This window comes from Macaca fascicularis, chromosome 16, assembly GCF_037993035.2.
Source record: "Macaca fascicularis isolate 582-1 chromosome 16, T2T-MFA8v1.1".
Taxonomy (NCBI): domain Eukaryota; kingdom Metazoa; phylum Chordata; class Mammalia; order Primates; family Cercopithecidae; genus Macaca; species Macaca fascicularis.
This window is the reverse complement of record NC_088390.1, coordinates 9,965,740-9,993,050: the sequence shown is the minus strand read 5'-3', so window position 1 is coordinate 9,993,050 and position 27,311 is coordinate 9,965,740. Positions and strand designations below refer to the sequence as shown.

The 27,311-nt window shown below is 48.5% G+C and overlaps 2 protein-coding genes across 3 annotated transcripts in view; one reads left to right on the top strand and one right to left on the bottom strand.

Moving 5' to 3' along the window:
* The first annotated feature begins 5,355 nt into the window (after nt 1-5,355).
* RCVRN (recoverin) lies at nt 5,356-15,167 on the top strand. The gene is made up of 3 exons (XM_005582888.4): nt 5,356-5,828; nt 11,858-11,969; nt 14,702-15,167. Exons 1-3 carry the CDS (start codon nt 5,448-5,450, stop codon nt 14,809-14,811), a joined length of 603 nt encoding a protein of 200 aa, XP_005582945.1. The 5' UTR covers nt 5,356-5,447; the 3' UTR covers nt 14,812-15,167.
* Nucleotides 15,168-24,356: 9,189 nt separating this feature from the next.
* Nucleotides 24,357-27,311, bottom strand: part of GLP2R (glucagon like peptide 2 receptor) — a 77,097-nt gene continuing 74,142 nt past the window's right edge. For both annotated transcript variants that reach the window (XM_074018585.1, XM_005582887.5), the window contains exon 13: nt 24,357-26,073. In XM_074018585.1, coding sequence (XP_073874686.1) covers nt 25,738-26,073 — 336 coding nt within the window. In that variant the 3' untranslated portion in view covers nt 24,357-25,737. The remainder of the gene's footprint in view (nt 26,074-27,311) is intronic.

The following is a 27,311-nucleotide window of genomic DNA, read 5'->3' as shown; positions in this document are numbered from 1 at the left end:
TCCCATCTCGTTTTTTCTTCTTTGGCTCCGTGTGTATCCTCGAGATGCTTAGATTCATCCCATGTAAAATAAACTGTCCAGAGACACTGGGTCCCCCTAGGCGACCCTCTTTCCTGGAGGGCTGCCACATTCTTCATGTGACCTGTCTTGGCATTCCTCCCAGGCTCTTGAGATTGGTGGTGATTTCACCTCCGATGACTTAGTGGGAGACAAAGGGCATCTGGATACTGGCGCCCAAATGGACGCTATGCTTCTGGCCTCAGGCCCCTCCCCCTGGTGACTTCCTGTCTCTGTGGGTTCCAGCCCTCTGCTTCCCTCCCGTCTCTAGAGCTCCTGGCTGTTTCTTTTCTCATCCATCCATCCTATTTTTCTTTTCTTTTTTTTTTTTTTTTTTTTGGAGACAGAGTCTCGCTCTATTACCCAGGCTGGAGTGCAGTGGCGAGATCTCAGCTCACTGCAACCTCTGCCTCCCAGGTTCAAGTGATTCTCCTGCCTCAGCCTCCTGAGTAGCTGGGACTACAGGCATGCCCCACCTTGACCGGCTAATTTTTATATTTTTTGTAGAGAGGGTTTCACCATGTTGGCCAGGCTGGCCTCGAACTTCTGACCTTAGGTGAGCCGTCCGCCTCGGCCTCCCAAAGTCTTGGGATTATAGGCGTGAGCCACCAAGTCCAGCCCATCCATTTATTCATTCAATAATTACTGAGCATCTGGTATATACCAGACACTGCTCTGGGTCCTGGGAACACATCAGGGAGAGCCCTGCTCTCAGGGAGCTTACATTCTAGCAGATAATAGACCTACTACGTTCTGTGATGTGGGTGTGGACGGTGTTAAGTGTTGTGGAAAAGAAAAACAGGACAGGGTGAGGGTGGGTATGTTGCAGTATTCAATAGGGTCATTTGAGTGGCCTCATTGAGAAGGTGGTATTTGATCAAAGACAAGGAGACCTGGGAGGGACCCTAGAAGGTCACCGGAGGAGAATGTTCCAAGCAGAAGAGATGCTCATGTATCTGAGGCCCGCCTGGCTGGAGTGGAGGGAGTGAGGAGGGAAGAGCAGATGAGGAATGTGGAGGGCTGCCATATTCTTCGAATGACCGTCTCGGTGTTTCCCCTAGGCTCTTGGGATTGGTGATGATTTTACCTCTGATGACTTAGCAGAGAGACAAAGGGCACCCGCCCCTTTTCGTCCCTTCTTGGGGGTACCAAAGGGCACCTGCAAGAAATGGTGGGATGAGGGCCAGTGCTGCCTGTTGCAGGCTTTTGGCTTTGACGGGGAGAAGTGGGCAGCCATCGTGCATGACCTGATTTCATGGCTGTGGGGCTCACTGCAGGGCTGTAAGGGGACAACAGCAGAAGCAGGAAGAGCTATTAGGAGGCAGAGGTGACGCTGCCTGCATGAGGCAGGTGCAAGGGAGGCAAGAAGAATGGTCTGGTTCTGGCTGTACCTTGAAGGTGGCAGAGTCAAGATAATTTCTTGATAGATTGGAGAGGGTTGTGACTGAAAGAGAAACACTGAGAATGACTCCAAGAACCTCAATCCAAGTCATCAAAAGGATGGATTGTCATTTTCTGCAATGGGGACAGCTGTGGGAGGAGGGTCCTTCCCCATTCTCTGTCTCCCCCGCCACCACCTCCATACCCCCTTTTCCCTCTCGATGCAGACTTCTCTGCAGGTGCTGGCTCCAGGCCAGAGGGCAGGAGGGTCGTCTTGGCCTTCAGCTCATAAAAGGCAAGGTCGAGCAATGGGGAAAGGGTGGGGTCTGGGTCCCAGCTAACAGCCGAGATAGAGCTCCTGCTTGAGGGGACAGGGCCGGCTTCTGGGAAGCATCTTTCAGTGCAGCGAAGAGAGCGAGATGCAACCTGGGATCCTCTGCCTGGAGATGAAGCCTTCTCTAGAGAAGACTTTGGGGTTTGGGAGAGCTTATGGCCCCAGATCAGACTTAACAAATCGTCTCACAATACATCATGTCCAACAGCTTGTTTGGCTAAGGAGCATAAGCTCTCCCTCTGATAGAAGATGTTTATGCAGGTTTTCAAACAAACCTCCAGGTCATGACCCCTTGCTCTGAGCATCAACACAGCTGCTTGCGATCCCCTGAGGCCCCTCCTGGGCACAGCAACCTGGAGAATGTGGACTGTACCAGGCTGCTTCCGACCTGGGTCCAGCTCCTTCCTCCTTGTGCCTGGAGAGGACAGCAAAGACTGGAGGGCTCTGGCTGCCTTCTGCCTCGCCCAGGGCCTCTTTCATTGCCATGGCAACCCCACATCCTCACCTACTTGTCCTCTAGGCTCAGGCCTCCTGTAATGTAGACAAAGGAAGCCTAAACGAAGAGCCTGGCAGATCTGGACTTTCCTTCCTCCTGACATTGCCATTTAGCAACCATGTGACCCCAGGCTGGCGACGTGCCTTTGGGAGGCCCCACGTCTCACCTGTAACACTGGCCTCGCCTCATCTGCTGCAGGCTTGATGTGGACAGGGGTGTGATCCAGGAGGCACTTCTAGTCGCCTCCTACTAGTGGCTCAGAGCAAGGGGCCAAGGCTTCTGACCTCACTCTCCCTCCATCCCCAGGGTTGCCTCAGGGCTGCAAGAAAGCTCTGGATGAGAATGCGATTCCAAGGTGTGGCTTGGGCTTGCTTGGTTCGTTCATTTGTTTGAAGGCTGGTGACTCCTGTTTCTAACTGCTCTTGAGAATAAATGCACACTACAGGATGGTGAAAGCCTAGATACTCCTATTCAGAAGTAATATTATCACTGGGCGCAGTGGCTCACGCCTGTAATCCCAGCACTTTGGGAGGCCGAGGCAGGCAGATCATGAGGTCAGGAGATTGAGACCAGCCTGACCAACATGGTGAAATCCCATCTCTGCTAAAAATACAAAAATGAGCCGGGCATGGTGGTGAGTGCCTGTAATCCCAGCTACTCAGGAGACTGAGGCAGGAGAATTGCTTGAACCTGTGAGGTGGAGGTTGCAGTGAGCCGAAATTGTGCCGCTGCACTCCAGCCTGGGCAACAGAACGAGGCTCTGTCTCAAAAAACAAAACAAAACAAAACAAAAAGCAAAAAACCAAAAACCTCACAGAGTGATGGAAAAAAATGTGAAAGTTCACACACACACCCCAGCGTGCAGGTTTCCTGAGATGTCTCGGAAACTGTCGTGTGCACAGTGGCTGGAAGAGATGAGTCTGCCCTCGGTGCCCGAACCTCTCGCTCCTTCCAGAGTGATATCAGGTGGGCCTGGCAGGTGGCTTTCTCCCAGCAGCAGGGACCTACCTTCCGCTGCCACTAGCCTGTTAGTAAGTAGGCTAAAATCCCTACTTTACACTTTGAGATGCAAGGCAGGCGGATCACCTGAGGTCAGGAGTTTGCGAGACCAGCCTGACCAATATGGTGAAACCTCAATCCTACTAAAAATACAAAAAAAAAAAAAAAAAAAAAATTAGCTGGGCCTAGTGACAGACACCTGTAGTCCCAGATTCTCAGGCGACTGAGACAGGAGAATTGCTTGAAACCAAGAGGCGGAGGTTGCAGTAAGCCAAGATTGCGCAACTGTACTCCAGCCTGGGCAACAGAGAGAGACTGTCTAAAAAAAACAAAAACCACTTTACCTGCCTAGAGACTGTGGGGTTTATTCTTCATACTTCGTACCCCAGGGCAAAAAAAGAACTCTCTATCCACGGTGGCAAGGCTGGGGTTCTGAGTGTGTCCCCTCGAGCACTGCGCGCCGCTAAGGAAAGTGCATGCCCACCCTCCCTTCCCTCTGGGTGACAAGAATCCAGGTGTGCAGCGTCCTCACTAGGGTGCTTCCTCATGCTTGATACTCCCCGCTGCGCTGCAGGGACGCGAAGCCCGCCTTGGCACAGCTCCCTGTCTCTGATCACTCAGTTATTTACCCATTCACTCAGCAAACACGTTTTCTTGCCTGCTTACTCCAAGTCCGCTGCAGATGGACACCCTGCAGCCTGCCATGGAGCCGCAGATAGATTTTGTTTGGCCCACATCATGTTTTATGATTTTGTTTTTGTTTTTGTTGTTGTGTTGTTCTTTTGTTTTTTTGAGACGGAGTCTTGCACTGTCGCCCAGGCTGGAGTGCAAGAGTGCGATCTCGGCTCACTGCAACCTCTGCCTCCCAGGTTCAAGCAATTTTCCTGCCTCAGCCTCCCAAGTAGCTGGGATCACAGGCACCCGCCACCACGCCCCACTAATTTTTTGTATTTTTAGTAGAGACAGGGTTTCACCATGTTGGCCAGGCTGGTCTCAAACTCCTGACCTACTGATCCACCCCGCTCGGTCTCCCAAAGTGCTGGGAATACAGGCGTGAGCCATCGCGCCCAGCCATGTTTTTTAAATTGCAAATTAATTGCCAAAGTTGAAAAGTGTGGAAATTGCATCGAAAATTCTGATTTCTGGATTTCTCTTGACTAATTAAAAAAAAAAACTCACGTTCCCATGTGACCACGTTTGCTGGCAGCCCCTTCCCTAGGTGACACAGGCCTGGCTGCCCCCTGTTGGTCCCTGCAGGCAGTTCACCTTCACTCCCTGTGACTGATGGGCAATAACAAAATGAGTGTTTAGCATTAGCCAGCCGTGTGCCAGGTTCTAAGTGTGTCGCCCATATTGACTCACATCAGCCTCACAATGACAGTGTGGTAGATGCTATGATGCCCATTTATTCAAGAAAGGCTTAATGGGGGCCCAAGCCTATCAGGTTCTGGAAATGGAAATGCATCTGGGAACAACACAGACAAAATCCTGTCCTTCCTAGAGCTTTCATTCCAGTGAGGGGACATGGGGCGTGCTGAAGACGGTGGGGGGTGTGCTATTATAGATAGAGGGTCAGTATAGGCCTGGCTGAGCAGGTGACATTTAAGCGGAGACGTGACTGCAGTGAAGGGTTAGAAGAGTGTCCCAGGTGGAAAGAGGTGAAGAAACACGCCTGGGGCCACACAGCTAGTTAAGTAGCCAAGCTGGGACTTGAACCCATGCTGGCCCCAGAGCCTGTGCTCCTAACCACTGCATTCTAGGGCTTGATGTGAGATGCCAGCCCTGCCCTGAGATGCTCAGAGTTAGTGAGGAAGAGAAATAGGGAACGTGGCTGCCGTTAGAGGGCTGGGGCTGGGGGTGCAGGAGGCCCCAGCTCTGAAGGTTCCAACTTCCTGTCCTGTTCTAGTCTCCTCCCAGGAGGCCGAGATGAATTGCCTGCCTGCCCTGGGCTCTTTATTTTAATCTCCGTAGGGTTCTGGGAGCATCCCCCCCCCACCTCTACAAAGCTCCTGGGCCCCTCCTCCCTTCAAGGATTGCGAAGAACCGGTCGCAAATCCTCCTAAGCCACCAGTCTCTCCATCTTCAGCTCACACCAGCCCTGAGCGCCAGCCTGCGGCCAGGGGACCACGCACGTCCCACCCACCCAGCGACTCCGCAGCCGCTGCCCACTCTTCCTCACCCATGGGGAACAGCAAAAGTGGGGCCCTGTCCAAGGAGATCCTGGAGGAGCTGCAGCTGAACACCAAGTTCTCAGAGGAGGAGCTGTCCTCCTGGTACCAGTCCTTCCTGAAGGACTGCCCCAGCGGCCGCATCACCCAGCAGCAGTTCCAGAGCATCTACGCCAAGTTCTTCCCCGACACCGACCCCAAGGCCTACGCCCAGCATGTGTTCCGCAGTTTCGATTCCAACCTCGACGGCACCCTGGACTTCAAGGAGTACGTCATCGCCCTGCACATGACCACCGCGGGCAAGACCAACCAGAAGCTGGAGTGGGCCTTCTCCCTCTACGACGTGGACGGTAACGGGACCATCAGCAAGAATGAAGTGCTGGAGATCGTCATGGTCAGTCTCCCCTCTCCCCTTCTGGCTGGGCGGCGCCGGGGTCACTTGGGGCTGGGGGCCCCTTGCTGCAGAGTGAGTGGAGCTGTGGGTGGAGCGGGGGATTCAGGCCACTGGCTCTGAGAGCCTGGTGCTCCAAGAGGCTGATATTGATAGATGGGTGGGCACTTACCCACAGCTTCGTTGTCTTCCTGAAGCAGAATCTGAATGTTTCTTAATACATCCATGTTATGCTTTGCTTCACGATGTTTGGGTCATGTATGGACCATATATACCACTGTGGTCCCATAAGCTTGTAATGGAGCTGAAAAATTCCTATTGCCTAGTGATGTCATAGCACAGTTACTTTATTTTTTAAATGCATTTAGTGTAGTCTAAGTGTATCTATAAAGTCTGCAGTAGTGTACGGTAATGTCCTAGTTCTTCACATTCACTCGCTACTCGCTCACTGACTCACCCAGAGCAACTCCCAATCCTGCAAGCTCCACTCATGGTAAGTGCCCTAGACAGCTCTACCATTTTGTATCTTTGTGTTTTGTTGTTGTTGTTGTTGTTTGAGATAGTCTCACTCCGTGACCCAGAGCTGGAGTGCAATGGCGTAATCTTGGCTCACTGCAACCTCTGCCTCCCGGGTTCAAGCAATTCTCCTGCCTCAGCCTCCCAAGTAGCTGGGATTACAGGCGCACACCACCACGCCCGGCTAATTTTTGTATTTTTAGTAGAGATGGGGTTTCACCATGTTGGTCAGGCTGGTCTCGAACTCCTGACCTCAGGCAATCCACCCACCTCAGCCTCCCAAAGTGCTGGGATTTACAGGCATGAGCCACAGTGCCTGGCCCATTTTTTATCTTTATACTGTATTTTTACCACATGTTTAGCTATGTTTAGATGTGCAGATACTTACCATCGTGTGACAACTGCCTGCGGCACTCAGGACAGTCACATGCTGCACAGGTTTGTAGCATAGGAGCAAAAGGCTGGACCATGGAGCCCAGGGATGTAGTAGGCTATACCATCTGGGTTTGTGCGAGGACTGTCTATGACGTTCCCACATGGAAATTGCCTAAAGATGTGTTTCTTGGAATGTATTCCTGTCTCTGAGCGACACATGACTATATTTACATTTTTTTCTTTCTCTCCATCCTTTGTTTCTTCCTTCCTTTATTAAAATACCCTTTGAAATTTTCGGCAGTACACATTCAACTTGAATCGCTATTCATTCTAAACACACTATGCTTCAAATATAAAGTAGAAAGAGGTCAAAGTTGGGGACATGAACTCTGAGTTCTAGTTCTCATGTTCTCCCCAGCTTGGGGCAGATTGCCTGTACCACCCTTGAGCCTGCACTTGCCATGCACGGCGTGGCTCCCCAGCTCCTGACAGGTTCCCTGTGAGGCGTACACACTTCCACATGGTTCCCAACACACCTTCTACCCCGTCCATACTGTCCTCGTGTCAGATCCTTTGTTGTGAAAGTAATGGCAAAAACCACAATTACTTTTCCACCAACCTCTAAGTGTCTTGAAAATGTTTTATCTAATGTATAAGTAACTCATGAAATTTAGAAGCCTAGGCAAAAGAGATTAAAAATTGCCTCATCCAAGGAAAACTTTTCTTAGTATATCGGTATATACCTTTTCAGTGTTTTACGTATATAATTTTTAAACAATGTTAAAGCTATGACATACTCACATACGATTTTTATCATACATTTTTCAGTTACTCTTTTATCATGAGTGCTTTCCATATCATTACATATTCTTCCAAAACAGTTTTTTGTTGTTGTTCAGACAGTTTCACTCTTGTCGCCCAGGCTGGAGTGCAGTGGCATGATCTCAGCTCACTGCCACTTCTACCTCCCAGGTTTGAGCAGTTCTCCTGCCTCACCCTCGCAAGTAGCTGGGATTACAGGCACCCGCCACCACGCCCAGCTAATTTTCGTATTTTAGTAGAGACAGGGTTTCGCCATGCTGGCCAGGCTGGTCTCAAACTCCTGACCTCAGGTGATCTGCCCACCTCGGCCTCCCAAAGTGCTGGGATTACAGGAGTGAACTTCTGCACCCAATCTCTTCCAGAACGCTTTTAATAGCTGCTTGGAATTCTGGCTTATGGAAATGTGGAAATTATTGAACATTCCTATGTTTTTGGACATTAGGTTGTTTCCATTTCTCTCCTATTATACCAGTTCTAATTTCCTTCATTTGTTTTTTTTTTTTTTTACTTATTCTTTTTCAATCCCCCTGCCCCTGCCACTTGCTTTATTATTCTAATTCCATTCCTATTAGTAGAGACTGTTGTTCAGATGTTATGCATTTGTAATCATGCCTTCATTTGCATGATTACAAATGCACAAAAATTTTCCACCCTTATTAGCAGAAACCATAAATAAAACAGCAAAGCGTGCAGCTTGTGGTCCATGGGCTTATCCTCAGTGCTCAGCTCAGGCCTCCCGTTCCGGCAGGCGTGTGTCTCCCTCATTGTTATATTGGCACAGCCTGCAGAGAAAGCTCCCTGGAATTGGCTGTGGGGTCTCTGGCCTGGGACAGGGACTAAGTCTTCAGAGCCACATAAACAATGTGGGGCCCAGCAGAAGCCTACAAATGGATACTCCTTGAAGAAAAGTAGGAGGAAAGGGAGGAGGGGGAAATGAGGGAGGGAGAGAGAGAAGGTGGAAGTCAGGAAGGAAGGAGGGGGAAGCAAGGGGCAGGAAAGGAGGAGAGAAAGGAAGAAAGGAAAGGGAGGAAGGGAGAGGCCATCAATGGCTGGGGCTGTACAAGGTGGCAGAAGGCTCTACGGTTCACCAGATTACAAGTTCATGGGCAGAGCACTGACTGGGGGAGTCACAAGTGAAGTGTTCTAGTCCCAGCTCTGACTCCAACTAGCGGTGTTGCTGTGGGAAAACCATTTTACCTTCCTGGGCCCAGGGTGAGGATTTGATTATTTTTGCAGCCTCTCCCGAGGCCCTGAAGGTCTGTCCCTCTGTGTTGGAAGTGGGGTGGGCAGGCAGTCACTCCCAGCTTCTGGCTGGCACACCTGTACATGGTACCCAAGGCCCTGCACAGATGGATAGGAGTGTAGGAACCACCTACACTTGCGTCCAGCTCAGAGCTCTGAGTGCTGCCAGTGAGGCCGCTGCCCTGGGCTGCTGGCTTTGGTCTCCTTGCTCCTTTTTCCAGCACTAGGAGGCTGAAGGGGAACTTCTCAAAGCTATCGATCTTCCCTCCAGGATAATTTCACAGCCATTATTGCCCCTGCCTGCCCTGCTCACAAGTGTCTCCAGGGAGGCAGAAGGCTCTGGCCAGAGCCAGTAACCTCCCAACTGCCACCCAACATACCTGCCTGCCCTCAGCATCCAAGGACCTACAACCTTGGGTGTCCCTTCAGGACCCAGCTGGCGCTGGTGTTCCTGAGCCAGTGGAATCCTAGAAACTTGGAGCTGGAAGGGTGCATGGAGCCCCCTTGTCCCTTTCCCTGATCTCACAGGTCTGGGGGCACTTCATGCTTTCCCTACATTGCATAACCAACTGCTTTATTAGAGGGGAGGGAGGTGAGAAGGATGGGATCCTTGAGCCCAAAGCTAAGCCTTTCGCTGAATCCATCCTTGAGCAGAAGGTTAAATGAGGGTCTTGCTGTACCATGGGAAGATCTCTGAAAAGTTCTTGCTGATGCCTCTCCCTCCCCCCCAGCCTTGCCCAACGCTCTCCAAGACCTTCCAGTGATAAGGAGGTGAGTGGCCTATAGCGTAACACAAGGATACCAATTCTAGAATCAAAATGCCTGGATTCAAATCTCCACTCTTCTCCTTCTAGCTGGGTGACTTCCAGCAAGTTAGTTGTCTCAGTTTTTTCATCCATAAAATGGGGCCAATCATACCTTCTTCATACGGTTATTGTGAAGACTAGGTGTAAAAAATGTTTAGAAAAGTGACACCTAGGCCAGGCAGTAATCCCAGCACTTTGTGGGGCCAAGGTGAAAGGATTGCTTGAGCTCAGGAGTTTGAGACCAGTCTGGGCAACATAGTGAGACCCTGTCTCTACAAAAAATTCAAAGGAACTTGCTGAGCATGGTGGTGCGCACCATAGTCCCAGCTACTCAGGAGGCCGAAGTGGGAGGATTGCTTGAGCCCAGCATGTCGAGGCTGCAGTGAGCCATGATTGCACCACTGCACTCTAGCCTGGGTGACAGAGCAAGACCCCGTCTGGAAAAAGAAAAAAAGAAAAAGAAAAGAGAGTGACACCTATTAAGTACTCAACAAATGTTAGCCGTTATTGCCATAAGTCAGTCTTACTGAGCAACTGAGGTACAGTATGAATCCAGAGGAAGAGGTTTAGTCTTCTAAAACCTGTAGGCAGTAGGGTCTGAGGTAGTGATTCCCAAACTCCAACCTCAGGACTGCCGTCATATTTGCATCAGGAAGCTTTTTCTTTCTTATTTTCATTTTTTTAAATAAGTGAAGTTAATATGTTTACATAGTTAGAAAATCACAGTACAGAAAGGTACAAAATAAGAAGCGAAAGGCTTCTTTGTCTCTTCCCTGAATTCCCTGTCCCTTATGAGGGCCTCAAAAATACAGATGCCCAGGTCCTACGCCCAGGAATTTTGATTCAGTAGATCAGGTGGGGGCCTGTACATCTGTATTATAACTGCTATCTGCTCCCACGGGCTGGTCGGGCACTGAGAGAGGGACATTGTGATGGAGGTGACCCAAAGTCCCTGATGTGTCTTCCATAATATTTGTACCATTTTACATTCCCAGCAACAGTGGACCAGGGTTCCCTTGTCACCACACCCTTGCCAACGCCTGTTATTTCTTGTCTTTTTTTATTACAGCCATTCTAACAGGCGTGAGGTGATATCTCATTGTGGTATTGATTTATGTTTCCCTGGTGATCAGTGATGGGTTTCTTGATACTTGCTGGCCACTTGTACGTCTTCTTTGGAGAAATGTCTGTTTGGGTCCTTTGCCCATTTTCTTTCTTTCTTTCTTTTTTTTTTTTTTTTAGATAGAGTTTTGCTCTTGTCACCCAGGCTGGAGTGCAATGGCGTGATCTTGGCTCACTGCAACCTCCGCCTCCCAGGTTCAAGCAATTCTCCTGCCTCAGCCTCCCGAGTAGCTGGGACTACAGGCATGCACCACCACACCCAGCTAATTTTGTGTCTTTAATAAAGACGGGGTTTCACCATGTTGGCCAGGCTGGTCTTGAACTCCTTACCTCAGGTGATCCACCCGCCTCAGCCTCCCAAAGTGCTGGGATTTACAGGCGTGAGCCACCGTGCCCAGCCTCCTTTGCCCATTTTTCAATTGTGTTATTTGTTCTTTTGCTATTGAGTTGTAGGAGTTCCTTATATATTATATACAATGTGTATATTATATATAGAGAGAGACAGGGTCTTGCTCTGTCACCTAGGCTAGAGTTCAAAGGTGCAAAAACGGCTCACTGCAGCCTAGAACTCCTGGGCTCAAGCAATCCTCATCCTCCCGTGTAGCTGGGACTGTAGGCATGCCTACCACCTCTGCTAATTAATTTTCTCTTATAGAGATGGAGTCTCACTTTGTTGCCCAGGCTGGTCTCAAATTCCTGCCCTCAAGTGATCCTCCTGCCTCGTCCTTCCAAAGCGCTGGGATGACAGACATGAGCCACCGCACCTGGCCCCTTATGCATTTTTGATATTAACCCCTTATAAGATACCTGGTTTGCAGATGTTTTCCCCCATTCCATAAGTTACCATTTGATTTTGTTCATTGTTTTCTCTGACGTGGAGAAGCTCTTTAGTGTGATGTCATCCCGCTTGTTCATTTTGGTTTATGTTGCCTGCGCTTTTGGTGTCATATCCAAAAAATTATCATCAAGACCAGCATCAAGAAGCTTTTCCCCTATTTTCCTCCAGCAGTTTGACAGTCTGAGGTCTTATGTTTAAGTCTTTAATCCATTTTGAGTAGATTTTTGTGTACAGTGTAAGATGTGGATTTTCCGGGGTTGCCAACCGCTTAAAGTTCCTCCTAACGAGTTCTTTCTTTCTGTTTGGTACAGGCTATTTTCAAAATGATCACTCCCGAGGACGTGAAGCTCCTTCCAGAGGATGAGAACACGCCGGAAAAGCGAGCTGAGAAGATCTGGAAGTACTTCGGAAAGAGTGATGATGGTGAATTCCTTTTCCTTCATTGCTTTTGATTTTTCAACCATGGGCTATTCCCTGGAAACCCCAAGAAGATTTATTCTTCTGAGTCACAGTGTCCAGGCAGGACGGGGACACCTCATTCCACTGTATATTTTTAGAGCTGTCTGAAGGGTTCGACAGGGGAATGGCCTTAAGGGTGAGCGGGAGCCAAAACTGTTTTCTGTACAATTAGAACAAGAGCAAACTTCAGCTCACCCTACCTTTGAATTAATTTCAAGTCCCAAGTCAGTGGGATCTAAATTGCTATGGTTTTACTTTGGGAAGTTGGTTTGGGTCCTCTGAGAACCACCACCAAGATAGGATTAGATTTAAATGAGATTGCAAGAGACTTATGGGAGGAAAGGCTGATGAAGGAAAACAGGCAGGGATCGAGAGAAGGCTGGGAAAGCCATCAGACAGCCAAGAAGATCTGACCCCTGGCAGGGAGAGAGGGGAAGGAAGGAAGGTTAGGAAAGAAAGGAAGGTTAGGTAAGTAATGCCTGAGACAGTGCATTCTGAGGAAGTGTTGACAGAGTCGATGGGGTGTCCTCGGTGCCCCGTCAGTCGTGGTGCTCCTGCCCTGTCAGTCAGTGGCAGGAAGCAGTCCTCAGGAAGCGTGATCTTGCATTGTAGGCAGTGATGGACTCCAGCCCTCGGCTGCTGGGGCTGTGTGTCTGTGATGCTCATGGCCAACACAAGAAGGATGCGGTAAAGGAGCTGGTATTAGGCTGGGGCTGCAAACACATGTGGCTGGAGGGGCAGGAATGATGAAAACAAGTCATGTGGACAGTAATCTATAAGCAGTGCGGATTGGCAAACAGCACAGGGTGCACCTCGGGTCTGATGGCTTCCAGCATATTCCATGTGGGAATATGGAACCCGTGGTTGAGACATCATCTGATTTTTTTTTTAAGAGAAGCCAGCCACGGAGATTTTAAAAATGCAGTGTCTCTCAATTGATAAAACACAGCGTGGCCCAAACACATCCAAGGGTCCTGTGTTAACCCCTTTGGTGACCTCTGGGGGCAGTCTCCTACCAGGGTCAAGAAGAAAAACCTGAGCAGGATGCTAAATAAGGGAAGAGAGATGATCCTGCCCCTCCTAATCTGCCAACAAATGATGAAATAACAGAAGCACGAAGGTCATTGGGGTAGGAGGGACGTAGGACACAGAATTTAAGGAGGCGCTTATTCTCAGGGATCAACAGTGCACTCACAGGACCTGAAAGTGAGTGCCTCCTTAAATTCAGGCCTTGGTACTTTACCCACCTTTCCGTCATCAGCCCTGATTGGCACCTCTCCTTTGAGCACTTTCTCCTCCTTGCACAGACATTGGCTGCCAAGATGGCTTCTTTCGGCACTTCGCCCACTGGCTCCTTAATTGGCTTCCTGACCTCCCTCTGGGTCTGTTCATGTGTCGAGCCCTGTGTTCTGCTCCTGGGGTGTTCACTGGAAACCGCCCCAGTGAACACTCCAGGAGGGCATGATGTCAGAGGCTGACGTGTTACTCCTGTTCATGACATGCTCTACGTGTTTCCACATGGCCCATCTGGAAACAATGCCTCACGGCAGAGTCAGGCTTTGATGGTGGGAGTTTCGAGCTCTCTGTGGGGTGGCTGGGATGTTAAAACCCAAGACTTGTGCAGGAAGCCATCCTGGATCCTAACCCAGAAGGGATTAAGGGTATCCAGAAACGCCCAGAGCATAAGTCAGAAATCACAGCCAGTTCAGCAAAGCTTTGTTGAGCAAGGACACTGTGCTAGGCACTATGAACATACAACAGAAAGGAACATCTGTCTCACGCAAGAGGTATTTCTGTGTGTGACTGCCTTCCCCGCCAGATCAACAGTTTCCCAGGGAGGGACTTCATCTCACGCTCTTCTATTGTACACCCCACCTCCGCTCCCTGCAGGGACCTTGGCTCCAAGCACGGTAGCATCTAGGCTCAGGACCATGCATTTAACTGGACTGATCTGAATACAGTAAACCACCTGATAAAAACACCAGAAAACCGGGTGTGGCTGCAACAAGGCTATCTCAGTCCTGATCCCAAATAAGGAGGCAGATGAGACTGGGGGATGCAGGGATGGATGCATAGGAAGGGGTCGTGGCGGAGTTGTCAGCCAGGAATCATGGGGCTGCCTGTGTGCTACAGGTGCCAAAGGGACCTCTCTGCAAGCCACACTCCCCCTGGCATGATGTCATTGGGCCCCTCACCTCTCACTCCTATGTCTGTGGGGATGTTGTTCCCTGCTTCTCAGCTGAGACTCTGGGCCTGACACCCAGATTGTTTTGCTATGCTCAGACCCCCAGAAGCTCCTCCTGAACTTGATCTTAGAAACTTGAGCTAATACAGAAAATAGAATAACAATTAATAGTTATTCATTATTGAAGTATTTAATAGCCAGCAAGGCAGGGGCACCGGCCGATCAGAAGAGGCACATAGCACAAGATTGGCATCTCGGGGCCCCCCTCCAGTGCCAGTCATTCACCTCCTTTTGCTGGTCCCCAGGAAGCTCCAAGGGGTCATGGGAAAGGAGGTGGGTATCTGGATTAGGGTGGGAGAATATTGAGTACTTAGGGCCACTGAATATTCAATATTTTCATAATAGATACATTCACAATGGGGATACTGGCTGGATGTCAGCCTCATCGCAGCTTGCTTGGCTATCAATCCTGGCTGTTTTATGTATGTATATATTTTTTCCCAATGCACAGATAAACTTACGGAGAAAGAATTCATCGAGGGGACCCTGGCCAATAAGGAAATTCTGCGACTGATCCAGTTTGAGCCTCAAAAAGTGAAGGAAAAGATAAAGAATGCCTAATGCCAACTGTTCAGTTGTCCTCCCTCCACCCACCACTCACACGACACCCGTGAGCGCGTGTGCACGCACACACACATGCACACATCCACCCCAGGGCCAAGAGAAAGGCCTGCACACAAGCCCACAGCACAGCTCCCTGCCAAACTGAAGCATCTGTAGTGACCCACTGGTTCCTCCTTCCTGGGTCTTCAGCGTCCCTCCCATCATCCCCAGTCCCACCCCTCCCTCTGCCCACCAGCCCATGGGCCTGTGCTAATCCCAGGATTAGGCCATAGGAGTCCTCAGTGTCACCCCACTGTAAGCTCCTTTGTGGAGTGCTGGGTAAGCAGTTTCCAATAAATGTAAGCTGAGCTGGGCACATGGCTGCTGGTCATCCTTCACCTGGAAAGGACATGATTTCTGTCGGCCACACCTCAAAGACAAGGTTGTGTTGCGATGGCAGCCCTAGGCTGGGCTGCTCTGGTGCCGAATGAGCCTGACGCAGTCCTGCTCTCGTGGAGCTCATGGTCCAGAGGGGGCAATGGAGCTGGAAGGAGGCCGTGACCAGTGGCCCAGGTTACCATGGAAACGTGCAGAGCAGCAGGGGAGGACACAGTGGAAGGGGCTGACTGGTTAGGGGGGATCAGGGACCACATCCCTAACGAAGGGAGATTTACATTCAGACCCACTGCACACAAGGTGGGGGACGGGGTCGGGGTGGGGAAGTCTCAAACAGAAGGCGACCGACACAGAGCCGCTGAGGCACGAACGACCATCTCAAGTTCCAGGAGAAGGTCAGGGTGGCTGGAGGGTAGGAGGAGGAGGGAGAGCAAAGTGTGAGCTGAGCCTAAAAGGTAGGTGGGGACTGGACCATGCAAAGCCCTCCCTGCAGCCCGTGGTAAGCACTTGGGGGCTCACCATGGGGGCGGCAGTGCCACTGTGGAGTTGGAAGTAGGAGGGTTTTATGTTTGTAAGAGAAGTCCCCAGCAGGCTAAGATAAGTCAGAGGGGAGCGATTGGGGGCTCCTTAGGGGCAGGGAGCCTGATGAATAAGCTTTTGCAGCCACCCAGATGGCCTGGGCCAGGGGAAAGGCAATGGGATGGAGAGGACCAGACCCAATAAAGATACATTTAGGAGGTAGCATCCACCTGGCTGGCTGAGCGGTGGGGAGGAGGGAGGGCAGTAATGGCAGCCAGGTCTGTAGCTGGGGCAGTGGGTGAATAGCAATGCCATCTATGGAGATGAGAAATTCAGGGAGCCTTTGAGGTTTCAGGGAACAATGACGAGTTCAGCTTCAATATAGTAAGAGGTGAAGGCAGAGCCGCAGATGGCCCTAAAGCCCCTTGTTTTAAAGACAAGAAAAAGGAGTCCCAGTGACAGGAAGGAGCTTGCCCAGGGGCGGCCAGCTGAGGTTCTGAGGTCAGGTCAGGGCTACCCACCAGCTCCCCAGTGCCTCCCTCAAAGCTGCAGGGCCTGGGATACCCAGGAACTCCATCAGTGGGTTCTCCAAGATCCCTGGGTTTGTTGCTTTGAAGGTCCATTTATTCTCCAGCCTCAAGTTCCAAGATGAGGTCAGAAAAATGCATGGATGCCCTGGATTCTTGACTGACCTGTCTGCAACCTCTCGAGGCTGGGGAGTCTCCAGTTGCTGGTGTTGTGGTGATTCCTCCAGACCCCACTTTAGCCACAGAAATGACACAATCACCACTGCCAGAGAGCACTCCTCTGTGTGGAGAGCAAACATGAGAATGAACTTATGAGCCGTGCGCCATGCTAGACTCTGCCGTCATTATTTCATTGATGGAGATGTTGTTGTCTCCATAGTACGGATGACGATACTGAGGCCAGGAAGTGTGAGTAGGAGTTGGTACTTAAACTGCAGTCCTTTTGATTACACCAGGTTTCTCCAATAGTTTTGACCTGGACACAGCAGGATAGAGAACTCTAGGATAGCACAGTGTCAGAGCTGGAAAGGGGAGGGAGGCTACAAGGCACGAGCCCAGAGGTTCCGGGAGGAGAAGGATTATTATTAGAATCATCTGCCCAAGACACTTCTCCCATGGAGACATAGTGGGCTATATATAGGAGCTTGTTCAGTGGGAGATAAAGGACCCTGTGGGTCCAGTCCAGAGTGTTCCAGGAATATAACCAAAGGGCTCAATGTCTTACTCCAATACTGTCCGCCACACTCCATGAATAAATCTGGTTGCTTGGAGGATGAGGCTGGGGCTTCTCACTTCTCTCTGAGGTCAGGCTATCATTGTCACTTGAGTCTAAAAGGACAGACACTGCATAATCAGGTCCTTGCTGGTTTGTGGTTCAATGAGAGACATAAAGGGGGCCCTAGAGCTTCCAGTGGCCAGTGGAGAACCAAAGAGTGAAAACCTAATTAGCACCTCTGTTTTTTAGCTTAGGGCAGAAGGACCACTTGGGCTGGGATTCTGTACAGCTCTGGGACACTCTGTGGGAAATAAAGCATGAAGTTTAACTTGGCTGAAGGGAAGAGGAGGTGGAGATAGTGATGAGCTAGGTCATCAAGACTCTTCCAGATGCAAAAGGTAGATGACCTGGCACAAATTGAAATTGATTGGCTCTTATAACTGAAATTCTAGGAGTAGGGCTAGCTTCAGGTCTGGCTTAATCCAGGGGCTCCAACGATGTCTCAGGTTCATTTCTCCCTCTCCTGGTTCTGCTTTCTGCTGCCACCACCATTCTCAGATAGGTTCTTCTCATGCTGGCAGGATGGTCACCGGCAGATCCAGGTTGCCTTCTTCATGGTTCCAATTTCAGCAGAAAAGAGAAAATGCTTTTTCTTGAGTCCCAGCCAAAGTGTTAGGATTGCTTCTCACTGTTTCTGGTTAGTTATATGCCCAGCCTGACTCAACATCTGATGCCAGAAGGATGTGCTGCTCTGCCCGGCCAGCAGATTTTTATGCCCGTCCTTGAACTGAGGATAGAGTCAGGACAACTCAAGTTCCATGGACTGAGAGTAGGAGATGAGTGGTTTTTCCAAAAGGAAAATTGGGTTACTATAAGAAGGGCAGATTCTAAAAATAGATGTCTACTATAGAGACCTTGGGGAAGTCATTTCCTGTCTCTAGATCCCTGACTCCTCAAATACATGTAAATTCAAGGGCAGAAATGGGTCTCATTAAGAACAATAATCCAAACTGCCCCAGTTTCTGTTGCCACCTGCCCACATAAGATCCCAGACCCTTGTGCAGTGCCTCCAGGGCATTTTTAGCATCTCCAGGAGGTGTCCCGCACAGATTCACCAATACGTCCCTTAGTGCCAGGTGCCATTGCTGCCCCCAAGTACCATGTTCTTAATCACAGGTGAGGCCACAGTGCTCCTAATGTGCCCAAGCTGTGTGCTGATCTGCTGAGGAACCTTCTAGGTTAGCATCTATCAGAACAGCCCAATGGGAAGTAGCATGTGTCACAGAAACAGCTTTTGTCATTGCCTCCTGGAAACAGCTCTTCTAGCTTTTGTCTGGAGCTTCTCTTCTCTCACCAGGCTCAGACTCTGATCATGGAGCCAGGTGGGGTCAGCCAGCATGCTGTGTCCACCTCTATCCCCATTTCTGTCCCTTAATGGTCATATAAACTCATCAGACAAGCCCAGATATGTCTGTGTCTCAGGCTGTCAGGCTCCAGCTGGGATGACCACTCCTTAAAAAAACCATAAAACTGGGCCAACCACACCTACATTGCCTATCACTTAAGAGTTGTGAGAGTCAGTTGAGTCTGTGCTTGTGGAAGAATTTCTGAGCTCTAAATGCTACATGGGAGAAAGGCTCAGTTTATTTGGACTTCAGCAAGGTATTGTCACTTTCCAAAGAAGGGTTCACCTCCTTCCCCTCTGCCTCAGCCAATATTCTCAACCTTGGTCCCATATTAAAGTCACTCAGGTGGCGTTGACGCCAAAGCACGGGCAGTGAAAGAAAAAATAGATACATTGAACTTCATCAAAACTTAAAACTTTTCTACCTAAAAGAGCACTATCAAGAGAGCGAAAAGACAATCCACAGAATGAGAGAAAATATTTGCAAATAATATATCTGATAAGGTATCAATATCCAGAATGCATAAAGAATTCCTACAACTCAACAACAAAAACCAAACAATCCAATTGAAAAATGGGCTAAGGGCCGGGCGCGGTGGCTCAAGCCTGTAATCCCAGCACTGTGGGAGGCCGAGGCGGGTGGATCACGAGGTCAGGAGATCGAGACTATCCTGGCTAACACGGTGAAACCCCGTCTCTACTAAAAATACAAAAAAAAAAAAACTAGCCGGGCGTGGTGGCGGGCGCCTGTAGTCTCAGCTACTCGGGAGGCTGAGGCGGGAGAATGGCATGAACCTGGGAGGCGGAGCTTGCAGTGAGCCGAGATCACGCCACTGCACTCCAGCCTGGGAGACACAGCAAGACTCCGTCTCAAAAAAAAAAAAAAAAAAAAGAAAAATGGGCTAAGAATTGAATAGACATTTTTCTAAACAAGACTTACAAAGAACTAACCAGCAAGGCACATAAAAAGATGCTCAACATCATTAGTCTTTCCAGAAACGCAAATCAAAACCACAATGAGATACCATTTCACAGCCATTAGGAATGGTTTTCATTAAAAAAATGGAAAATAAATGTCGGCAAGGCCATGGAGCATTTGGAACCCTCATGCATTGCTGGTGGAAATATAAAATGGCACAGCTGTTGGGGAAAATATAGAATCACCATATGATTCAGCAGTTCCACTTGTAGGTATACTCAAATTTTAAAAGCAGAAACTAGATGTTTAAACATCCCTACCAATAGCAGCATTATTCACAACAGCCAAAACATGGAAACAATCCAAGTGTCCATCAGTGGATGAACAGATAGACAAAATGTGGTATGCATGGAATATTATTCAGCATTAAAAAAAGGAAATTCTGACACACACTACAAGGTGGATGATCCTTGAGGGCATTATGGTGAGTGAAATAAGCCGATCACAAAAGGATACGTACTATACAGTTCCACTTATATCTACTGTATCTAGAATAAGCAAATTCACAGAGACAGAACGTAGAAGTTGCCAGGGGCTTGGGGAGGGAAGAATGGGAGGCTATTTTTTAATGGATATAGAGTTCAGGAAGATGAAAGAGTCCTGGAGATGGATGGTGGTGATGGCTGCACAACAGTAAGAATGTACTTCATGCCACTGAACTGTATACTTAATAATGGCTGGCTGGGCATGGTGGCTCACGCCTGTAATCTCAGCACTTTGGGAGGCCAAGGCGGGTGGATCACCTTAGGTCAGGAGTTCAAGACCAGCCTGACCAATATGGTGAAACCCCGTCTCTACTAAAAATACAAAAATTAGCCGGGAATGGTGGCGTGCACCTGTAGTGCCAGCTACTTGGGAGGCTGAAACAGAAGAATTGCCTGAACCTGGGAGGTGGAGGTTGCAATGAGCCCGAGATCATGCCACTGCACGCCAGCCTGGCAACAGAGCAAGACTCCGTCTCAAAAAACAAAAAGAAAAAAAAATGGCGACAATGGTTACTTTTATGTTACAAATATTTTGCCACAATTTTAAAAAGATCACTCAGGAACTTATAAAAATCCCAATGCCCAGGCCTATTAAGACCATTTCAATCAGAATCTCTGGGGTCAGACCCTGTCATTGGCCTTTTTAAAAAGCTTCCCAGGGGACTGGGCGTGGTGGCTTATGCTTGTAATCCCAGCACTTTGGGAGGCCGAGGCAGGTCAGGAGTTCAAGACCAACCTGGCCAACATGGTGAAACCCCATCTCTACTAAAAATAAAAATAAAAAATTAGCCAGGCATGGTGGCTCATGCTTGTAGTCCCAGTCACTGGGGAGGCTGAGGCATGAGAATTGCTTGAACCCAGGAGGCAGGGGTTGCGGTGAGCAGAGATCACACCACTGCACTCCAGCCTCAGAAACAGAGTGAGACTCGGTCTCAAATAAATAAATAAACATAAATAAAAATAAATAAAAAGCTTCCCAAGGAATTGTAATGCCAGGATTGAGAACCACGAGACTAGGTCTTCAAAGCAGCACGCACGCTGAGCGACCAAGGGAGTGGTCTATAAAAGGAGAGACACTCTCCTTCCACTCTGACCTTTGCTTCTGGTCCCGGCGCCTCTGTCCACTCTTCCAGTCTCTAAGACCAAATTTAAGATATTGGAGCACTCAGATCCCCGGCTAAACACCACAGCCCTTCTCCTCACTTCTGGCCAGGAATAGTGCATCACATTCTTCACAGGTGGGAGAGATCGTCAGCTCCAGTGAGAAACAAATGTAAAAGAATCAACAAAATGCAAATTAAATTAAATACACTTGTTTTAATCATTAGCAGAACAAGAGCAAGCAGTTACGTGTTGATCACCCCATTTGTAGAGTGAGGGGTGGAGGCAGTATTTACAAATGCTTTGAGAAAAAGTTTCTCCTCTTAGTGGTAAGGTCCTGGATCACTTACTCAGCATCTGAGGTTCCCGAGAGCCATTTCTGTGCCGTCTCATTCCAGGAATGTGTGTGGAGCACCTGCTCTGAACCGGCACTGTGCTGGGTACTTGCTGGGAATATGAGATGACCCCAGCTTTCTAGGAGCTAATTGGCTGATGAGCCGAGGCAGGGACATTTGCAGACAGGAGAAAAATAGACATCGATTTTCATGAATGAGCTATGGATAATCTGAACACCAAAAAACAAACCTTTGCTTCATTACTTGCCTGATGCCTTTGCCTCCATCCCCATCCTAAAATCGGGGCTGGACTATGAGTGACACAAGTGGGGCTCCCACTTCAAGTGCAAAATTTAAGGGGGTTCCAAAAGTCCACATAGTCAACATAAATAATATTTTAATGCAATTGTTTAAAAATAAAAATTCACATTAGGCTGGGCGTGGTGGCTCACACCTGTAATCCCAGCACTTTGGGAGGCCGAGGCGGGCAGATCACGAGGTCAGGAGATGGAGACCATCCTGGCTAACATGGTGAAACTCCATGTCTACTAAAAATACAAAAAATTAGCTGGGCGTGGTGGCAGGAGCCTGTAGTCCCAGCTACTCGGGAGGCTGAGGCAGGAGAATGGCGTGAACCCGGGAGGCGGAGCTGGCAGTGAGTTGAGATTGCGCCATTGCACTCCAGCCTGGGTGACAGAGCGAGACTCCGTCTCAAAAAAAAACAAACAAAAAAAAAAAAACGGCCCTGATAGACATTTGAAAGTCAGGACCAGAGCCTGCACTTGCAGGAGCTGGGCCTCTCCTGCTTCACCCTTATCCTGTCCCTGGTTCCAATCAAATTTCATTTCTATAAATGGCTCATGGGTTGTAGTTTGTTAATTTTTTTTAGAATATTGCATTAAAATATGATTTATTTTTATCATTTACTTTGAGTTTTGTAGAGATGAGTGCCTTGATTATTTCACCCTAGTCCCAGCCCTGTAGCAAAGTATCCTTGAAAACAGAGTTGCCAGTGAAAGACAAGACGCATGATTAAATTCCAATCTCAGATAAAATATGCCCAGGGGGTATTCAGTTAGGAAAAGAAGAAGTCAAATTGTCCCTGTTTGCAGAAGACATGATTGTATATTTAGAAAACCCCATTGTCTCAGCCCAAAATCTCCTTAAGCTGATAAGAAACTTCAGCAAAGTCTCAGGATACAAAATTAATGTGCAAAAATCACAAGCATTCTTATACACCAGTAACAGACAAACAGAGAGCCAAATCATGAATGAACTTCCATTCACTATTGCTTCAAAGAGAACAAAATACCTAGGAATCCAACTTACAAGGGATGTAAAGGACCTCTTCAAGGAGAACTACAAACTCAGTGAAATAAAAGAGGACACAAACAAATGGAAGAACATACCATGCTCATGGATAGGAAGAATCAATATCGTGAAAATGGCCATACTACCCAAGGTTATTTATAGATTCAGTGCCATCCCCATCAAGCTACCAATGAGTTTCTTCACAGAATTTGAAAAAACTGCTTTAAAGTTCATATGGAACCAAAAAAGAGCCCGCATTGCCAAGACAATCCTAAGTCAAAAGAACAAAGCTGGAGGCATCACGCTACCTGATTTCAAACTATACTACAAGGCTACAGTAACCAAAACAGCATGGTACTGGTACCAAAACAGAGATCTAGACCAATGGAACAGAACAGAGTCCTCAGAAATAATACCACACATCTACAGCCATCTGATCTTTGACAAACCTGAGAAAAATAAGAAATGGGGAAAGGATTCCCTATTTAATAAATGGTGCTGGGAAAATTGGCTAGCCATAAGTAGAAAGCTGAAACTGGATCCTTTCCTTACTCCTTATACAAAAATTAATTCAAGATGGATTAGAGACTTAAATGTTAGACCTAATACCATAAAAACCCTAGAAGAAAACCTAGGTAATACCATTCAGGACATAGGCATGGGCAAGGACTTCATGTCTAAAACACCAAAAGCAACGGCAACAAAAGCCAAAATTGACAAATGGGATCTAATTAAACTAAAGAGCTTCTGCACAGCAAAAGAAACTACCATCAGAGTGAACAGGCAACCTACAGAATGGGAGAAAATTTTTGCAATCTACTCATCTGACAAAGGGCTAATATCCAGAACCTACAAAGAACTCAAACAAATTACGAGAAAAAAACAAACAACCCCATCAAAAAGTGGGCAAAGGATATGAACAGACAGTTCTCAAAAAAAGACATGCATACAGCCAACAGACACATGAAAAAATGCTCATCATCACTGGCCATCAGAGAAATGCAAATCAAAACCACAATGAGATACCATCTCACACCAGTTAGAATGGCGATCATTAAAAAGTCAGGAAACAACAGGTACTGGAGAGGATGTGGAGAAATAGGAACACTGTTACACTGTTGGTGGGACTGTAAACTAGTTCAACCATTATGGAAAACAGTATGGCGATTCCTCAAGGATCTAGAACTAGAAGTACCATATGACCCAGCCATCCCATTACTGGGTATATAGCCAAGGGATTATAAATCATGCTGCTATAAAGACACATGCACACGTATGTTTATCGCAGCACTATTCACAATAGCAAAGACTTGGAATCAACCCAAATGTCCATCAGTGACAGACTGGATTAAGAAAAGATGGCACATATACACCATGGAATACTATGCAGCCATAAAAAAGGATGAGTTTGTGTCCTTTGTAGGGACATGGACGCAGCTGGAAACCATCATTCTCAGCAAACTATCACAAGAACAGAAAACCAAACACCGCATGTTCTCACTCATAGGTGGGAACTGAACAATGAGATCACTTGGACTCGGGAAGGGGAACATCATACACCGGAGCCTATCATGGGGAAGGGGGAGGGGGGAGGGATTGCATTGGGAGTTATACCTGATGTAAATGACGAGTTGATGGGTGCTGACGAGTTGACGGGTGCAGCACGCCGACATGGCACAAGTATACATATGTAACAAACCTGCACGTTATGCACATGTACCCTAGAACTTAAAGTACAATAAAAAAAATTTTTTTTAATGCCCATGGGATATACTTATACAAGAAGACGATTTGTCTGAAATTCAAATTTAATTGAGTATCATGTTTTTGTTTGCTAAATATGGCAGCCCTGCTTGAGGAGTATCATACTGACTCCCCCAAAGATAAGGTGGTATTTAGTCCCATAGCAACATACCCCGCCCACGTACACATGCATTTTACATACCATGAAAGCGACACTCCTGTGCGTTAACATACTGTTTCCAAAAGATGTCCCTCCCTTGATCTTCCTACAGTCTCTTGCCTTATACTTTCAGTCACTGAGCCTGACCCCAACTGCCTGGGCCCTCCTCAGCCTCCATGGGTCACAGTAGGCAGGAAAGGTACCACAGGCTGGTGGATGTGAAGTCCTAGATCTCTCAGTGCCGCCCTGGGCATGTCCAGATGCAGCCAGAGTCCTATTGCTTTACCTGGACCCTCCTGCTTTCAGCATTTATTCCCACTGGGCAAACAGAATTCTGATCAGCAGGGACTCTGGCCATGGAGAGTTATAGGTCAACCTCCTGGGACAACAGGTGTGACCATCAATGCATCAATGGCAAACCAAAAATGGTGGGGGCGTTCCTTGCCCCAGGAGGATGGTAGTGTAAATCAGGCTAGTAGATGCCAACCTCAGAAAGGTAGATAGAGCCAGAAAGGAGAGGAATGGACCAAAGACGACATTCAGAGGGTCCCCAGGCAAGAGAGAGGCAAAACTCAATAGGAGAGGAAGAGCAGAGAGGAGCGGCACTCCGGCGGGTGACATGGGGTTACACACTGTCCAGGGAGGGCAGGCACACCCCAGCTGAGCTGGGAGAGCAGAACGTCTCTTGCATCCTGCCACGGCCACGTGGGGGTGCTTCTAGCTCCCTCCCACCCTGTCCAGTGTTTGCCAAGGGTGGGCTTGCAGCAGAATTACCTGGGATGCTTATTCAACAGCTCCAATTCCTGGCCATTGTCCCAGACTCACTGTCTTAGAATCTTAGCCACAAGTCTAGGATTCTGCATTTTAAAAGCTTCCTAGGAAGGTTCTCATGCACCCTAAACCCAACCTCAGATGGAAAGCATGCACCCTGAGGGGTAAAGGAAGAGATACTGGCTGGCTTCTATGTAACAGGAGACCTCTCTTCATGGTGGCACTTCATTGGCTTGAATTTAGAGCCTGGTTCTAGGGTCTGGTGGGCATTCTGGAACACACTCGTGGGGGTTATTGAGCCGGCAGAGGCTGTGAGCATGACACACAGCCTCTTTCATACAGAGCTTGAAGAACCTTGTGATAGCCTTCACATCAAAGTGGCATGGCGAATGGAACGAGAATGAGTCCGTGCCCAGCAACGTGTGTCCGCTTTGCTTCCTCTTCTTGGGCCCTCTCGAGAGTCCCTGGCAGCAGAGCCAGCGTGGTGGAACTCCACCCTAGATCTCACTCTCTTCCAGAATCTCCTCCATGGTGTTGGCCATGGTGACATCCCCCTCGCTGCACTCAGACAGGCTGCTGCCCCGGGGCCAGCGTGCATGGTCCTGTTGGGGCCGGGAGCCCAGCTCCCCCAGACCTCGCATGGCTAGGTGTAGGAACCGCCCACTGTTAAGCGAGGGCTGCAGTGTCCGAAGCTTCTCAGCGCCATCTCCTTCCGAGAGCTTCTTGGGACATTTTCCCAGGAACCGGAAGTTCTTCCCCAGGACACAGGCTCTGCAGCCTGCGTGGCGGGCTAGCAGGAAGCGGACCCAGTATTTCCGCAGCTCAGCCTTCACCTGCCGGGTAAGACAAGGGAGAGGTTACCGTCTTGGAGTCATTTAGCCATGTGTCCATTTAGCAAATATTAATTGAGAAGCTACTCTGTGCCACCCTTGGGAAATTTACCTTGTAACTGGGGGAGACAAGGAGAAACAAAGATACATACATATATCAGGTGGTAATGACACTGAGAGAGTATTAAGCAGGACAATGTGGTAAAGAAACAAAACCTTAAGATGTGGTGTTCAGGAAAGGACTCTGCCAGGGTGGCATGTGAGCTGAAACCTGCTTGACGGGTAAGGAGCCCCCTGCGTGAAGACACAGAAGCAGCAGCGGTGAACAAAACAGAAGATGGTTTTGCTGTCAAGAAGCTTACATTCTAGTAGGAGGAGATAGAAATAAATATTTACACTTGTAGTAGGGCAAGAGGAGGTTGAAAGGGGACTGGAAACTCTACCAACTCCTAAAGACAGGAGACAACACTGGCCTCTGCCCCTCCCACTATCAAACCTTTTCCCAGGGAAGCAGAGAGCTGGTTGGGCTATGCAATAATATGAATAACTAAAAGTAGTAATAGGCCAGGCTCCATGGCTCACGCCTGTCATCCCAGCACTGTGGAAGGCTGAAGTGAGTGGATTACTTGAGGTCAGGAGTTTGAGACCAGCCTGTCCAACAAGGCGAAACCCCATCTCTACTAAAAATATAAAAGTTAGCTGAGCATGGTGGTGGGCACCTGTAATCCCAGCTACTCAGGAAGCTGAGGCATGAGAATTGCTAGAATCTGGGAGGCAGAGGTTGCAGTGAGCAGGTATCATGCCACTACATTCCAGCCTGGGCAACAGAGCGAGACTCTGTCTCAAAAAAAAAAAAAAAAAACTATTTTTTTTTAAATGTAATCATAGTTTCTAGGTGTTGAGCATTTACTATGTGCTCAGCATACCCAGGACAAGACTACAAAGCAGGGATGATTGTTACTTCCATGTTACTGATCAGGAAAGTGAGGCTAAACAAAGTGCAGCAACCCAGCTAACTCACAGAGCTCCTAAGGGTGAACCAAGACGTGAATCCAGATTTTTGGACTCCGAGGTTCAAGCTTGTTTCCTGTGTCACACTTGAATATTCCTTGCATCTCAGCAGGGCCAGTGCTGGGGTCTGAACTCCTTTATACTCATCCGACACCTTTTTTTCCATTTGTCTAAGCTGCCCCCTGCTCTCTCTACTGGAAGCTCACAATACAAATTTGTCCCCACACAAG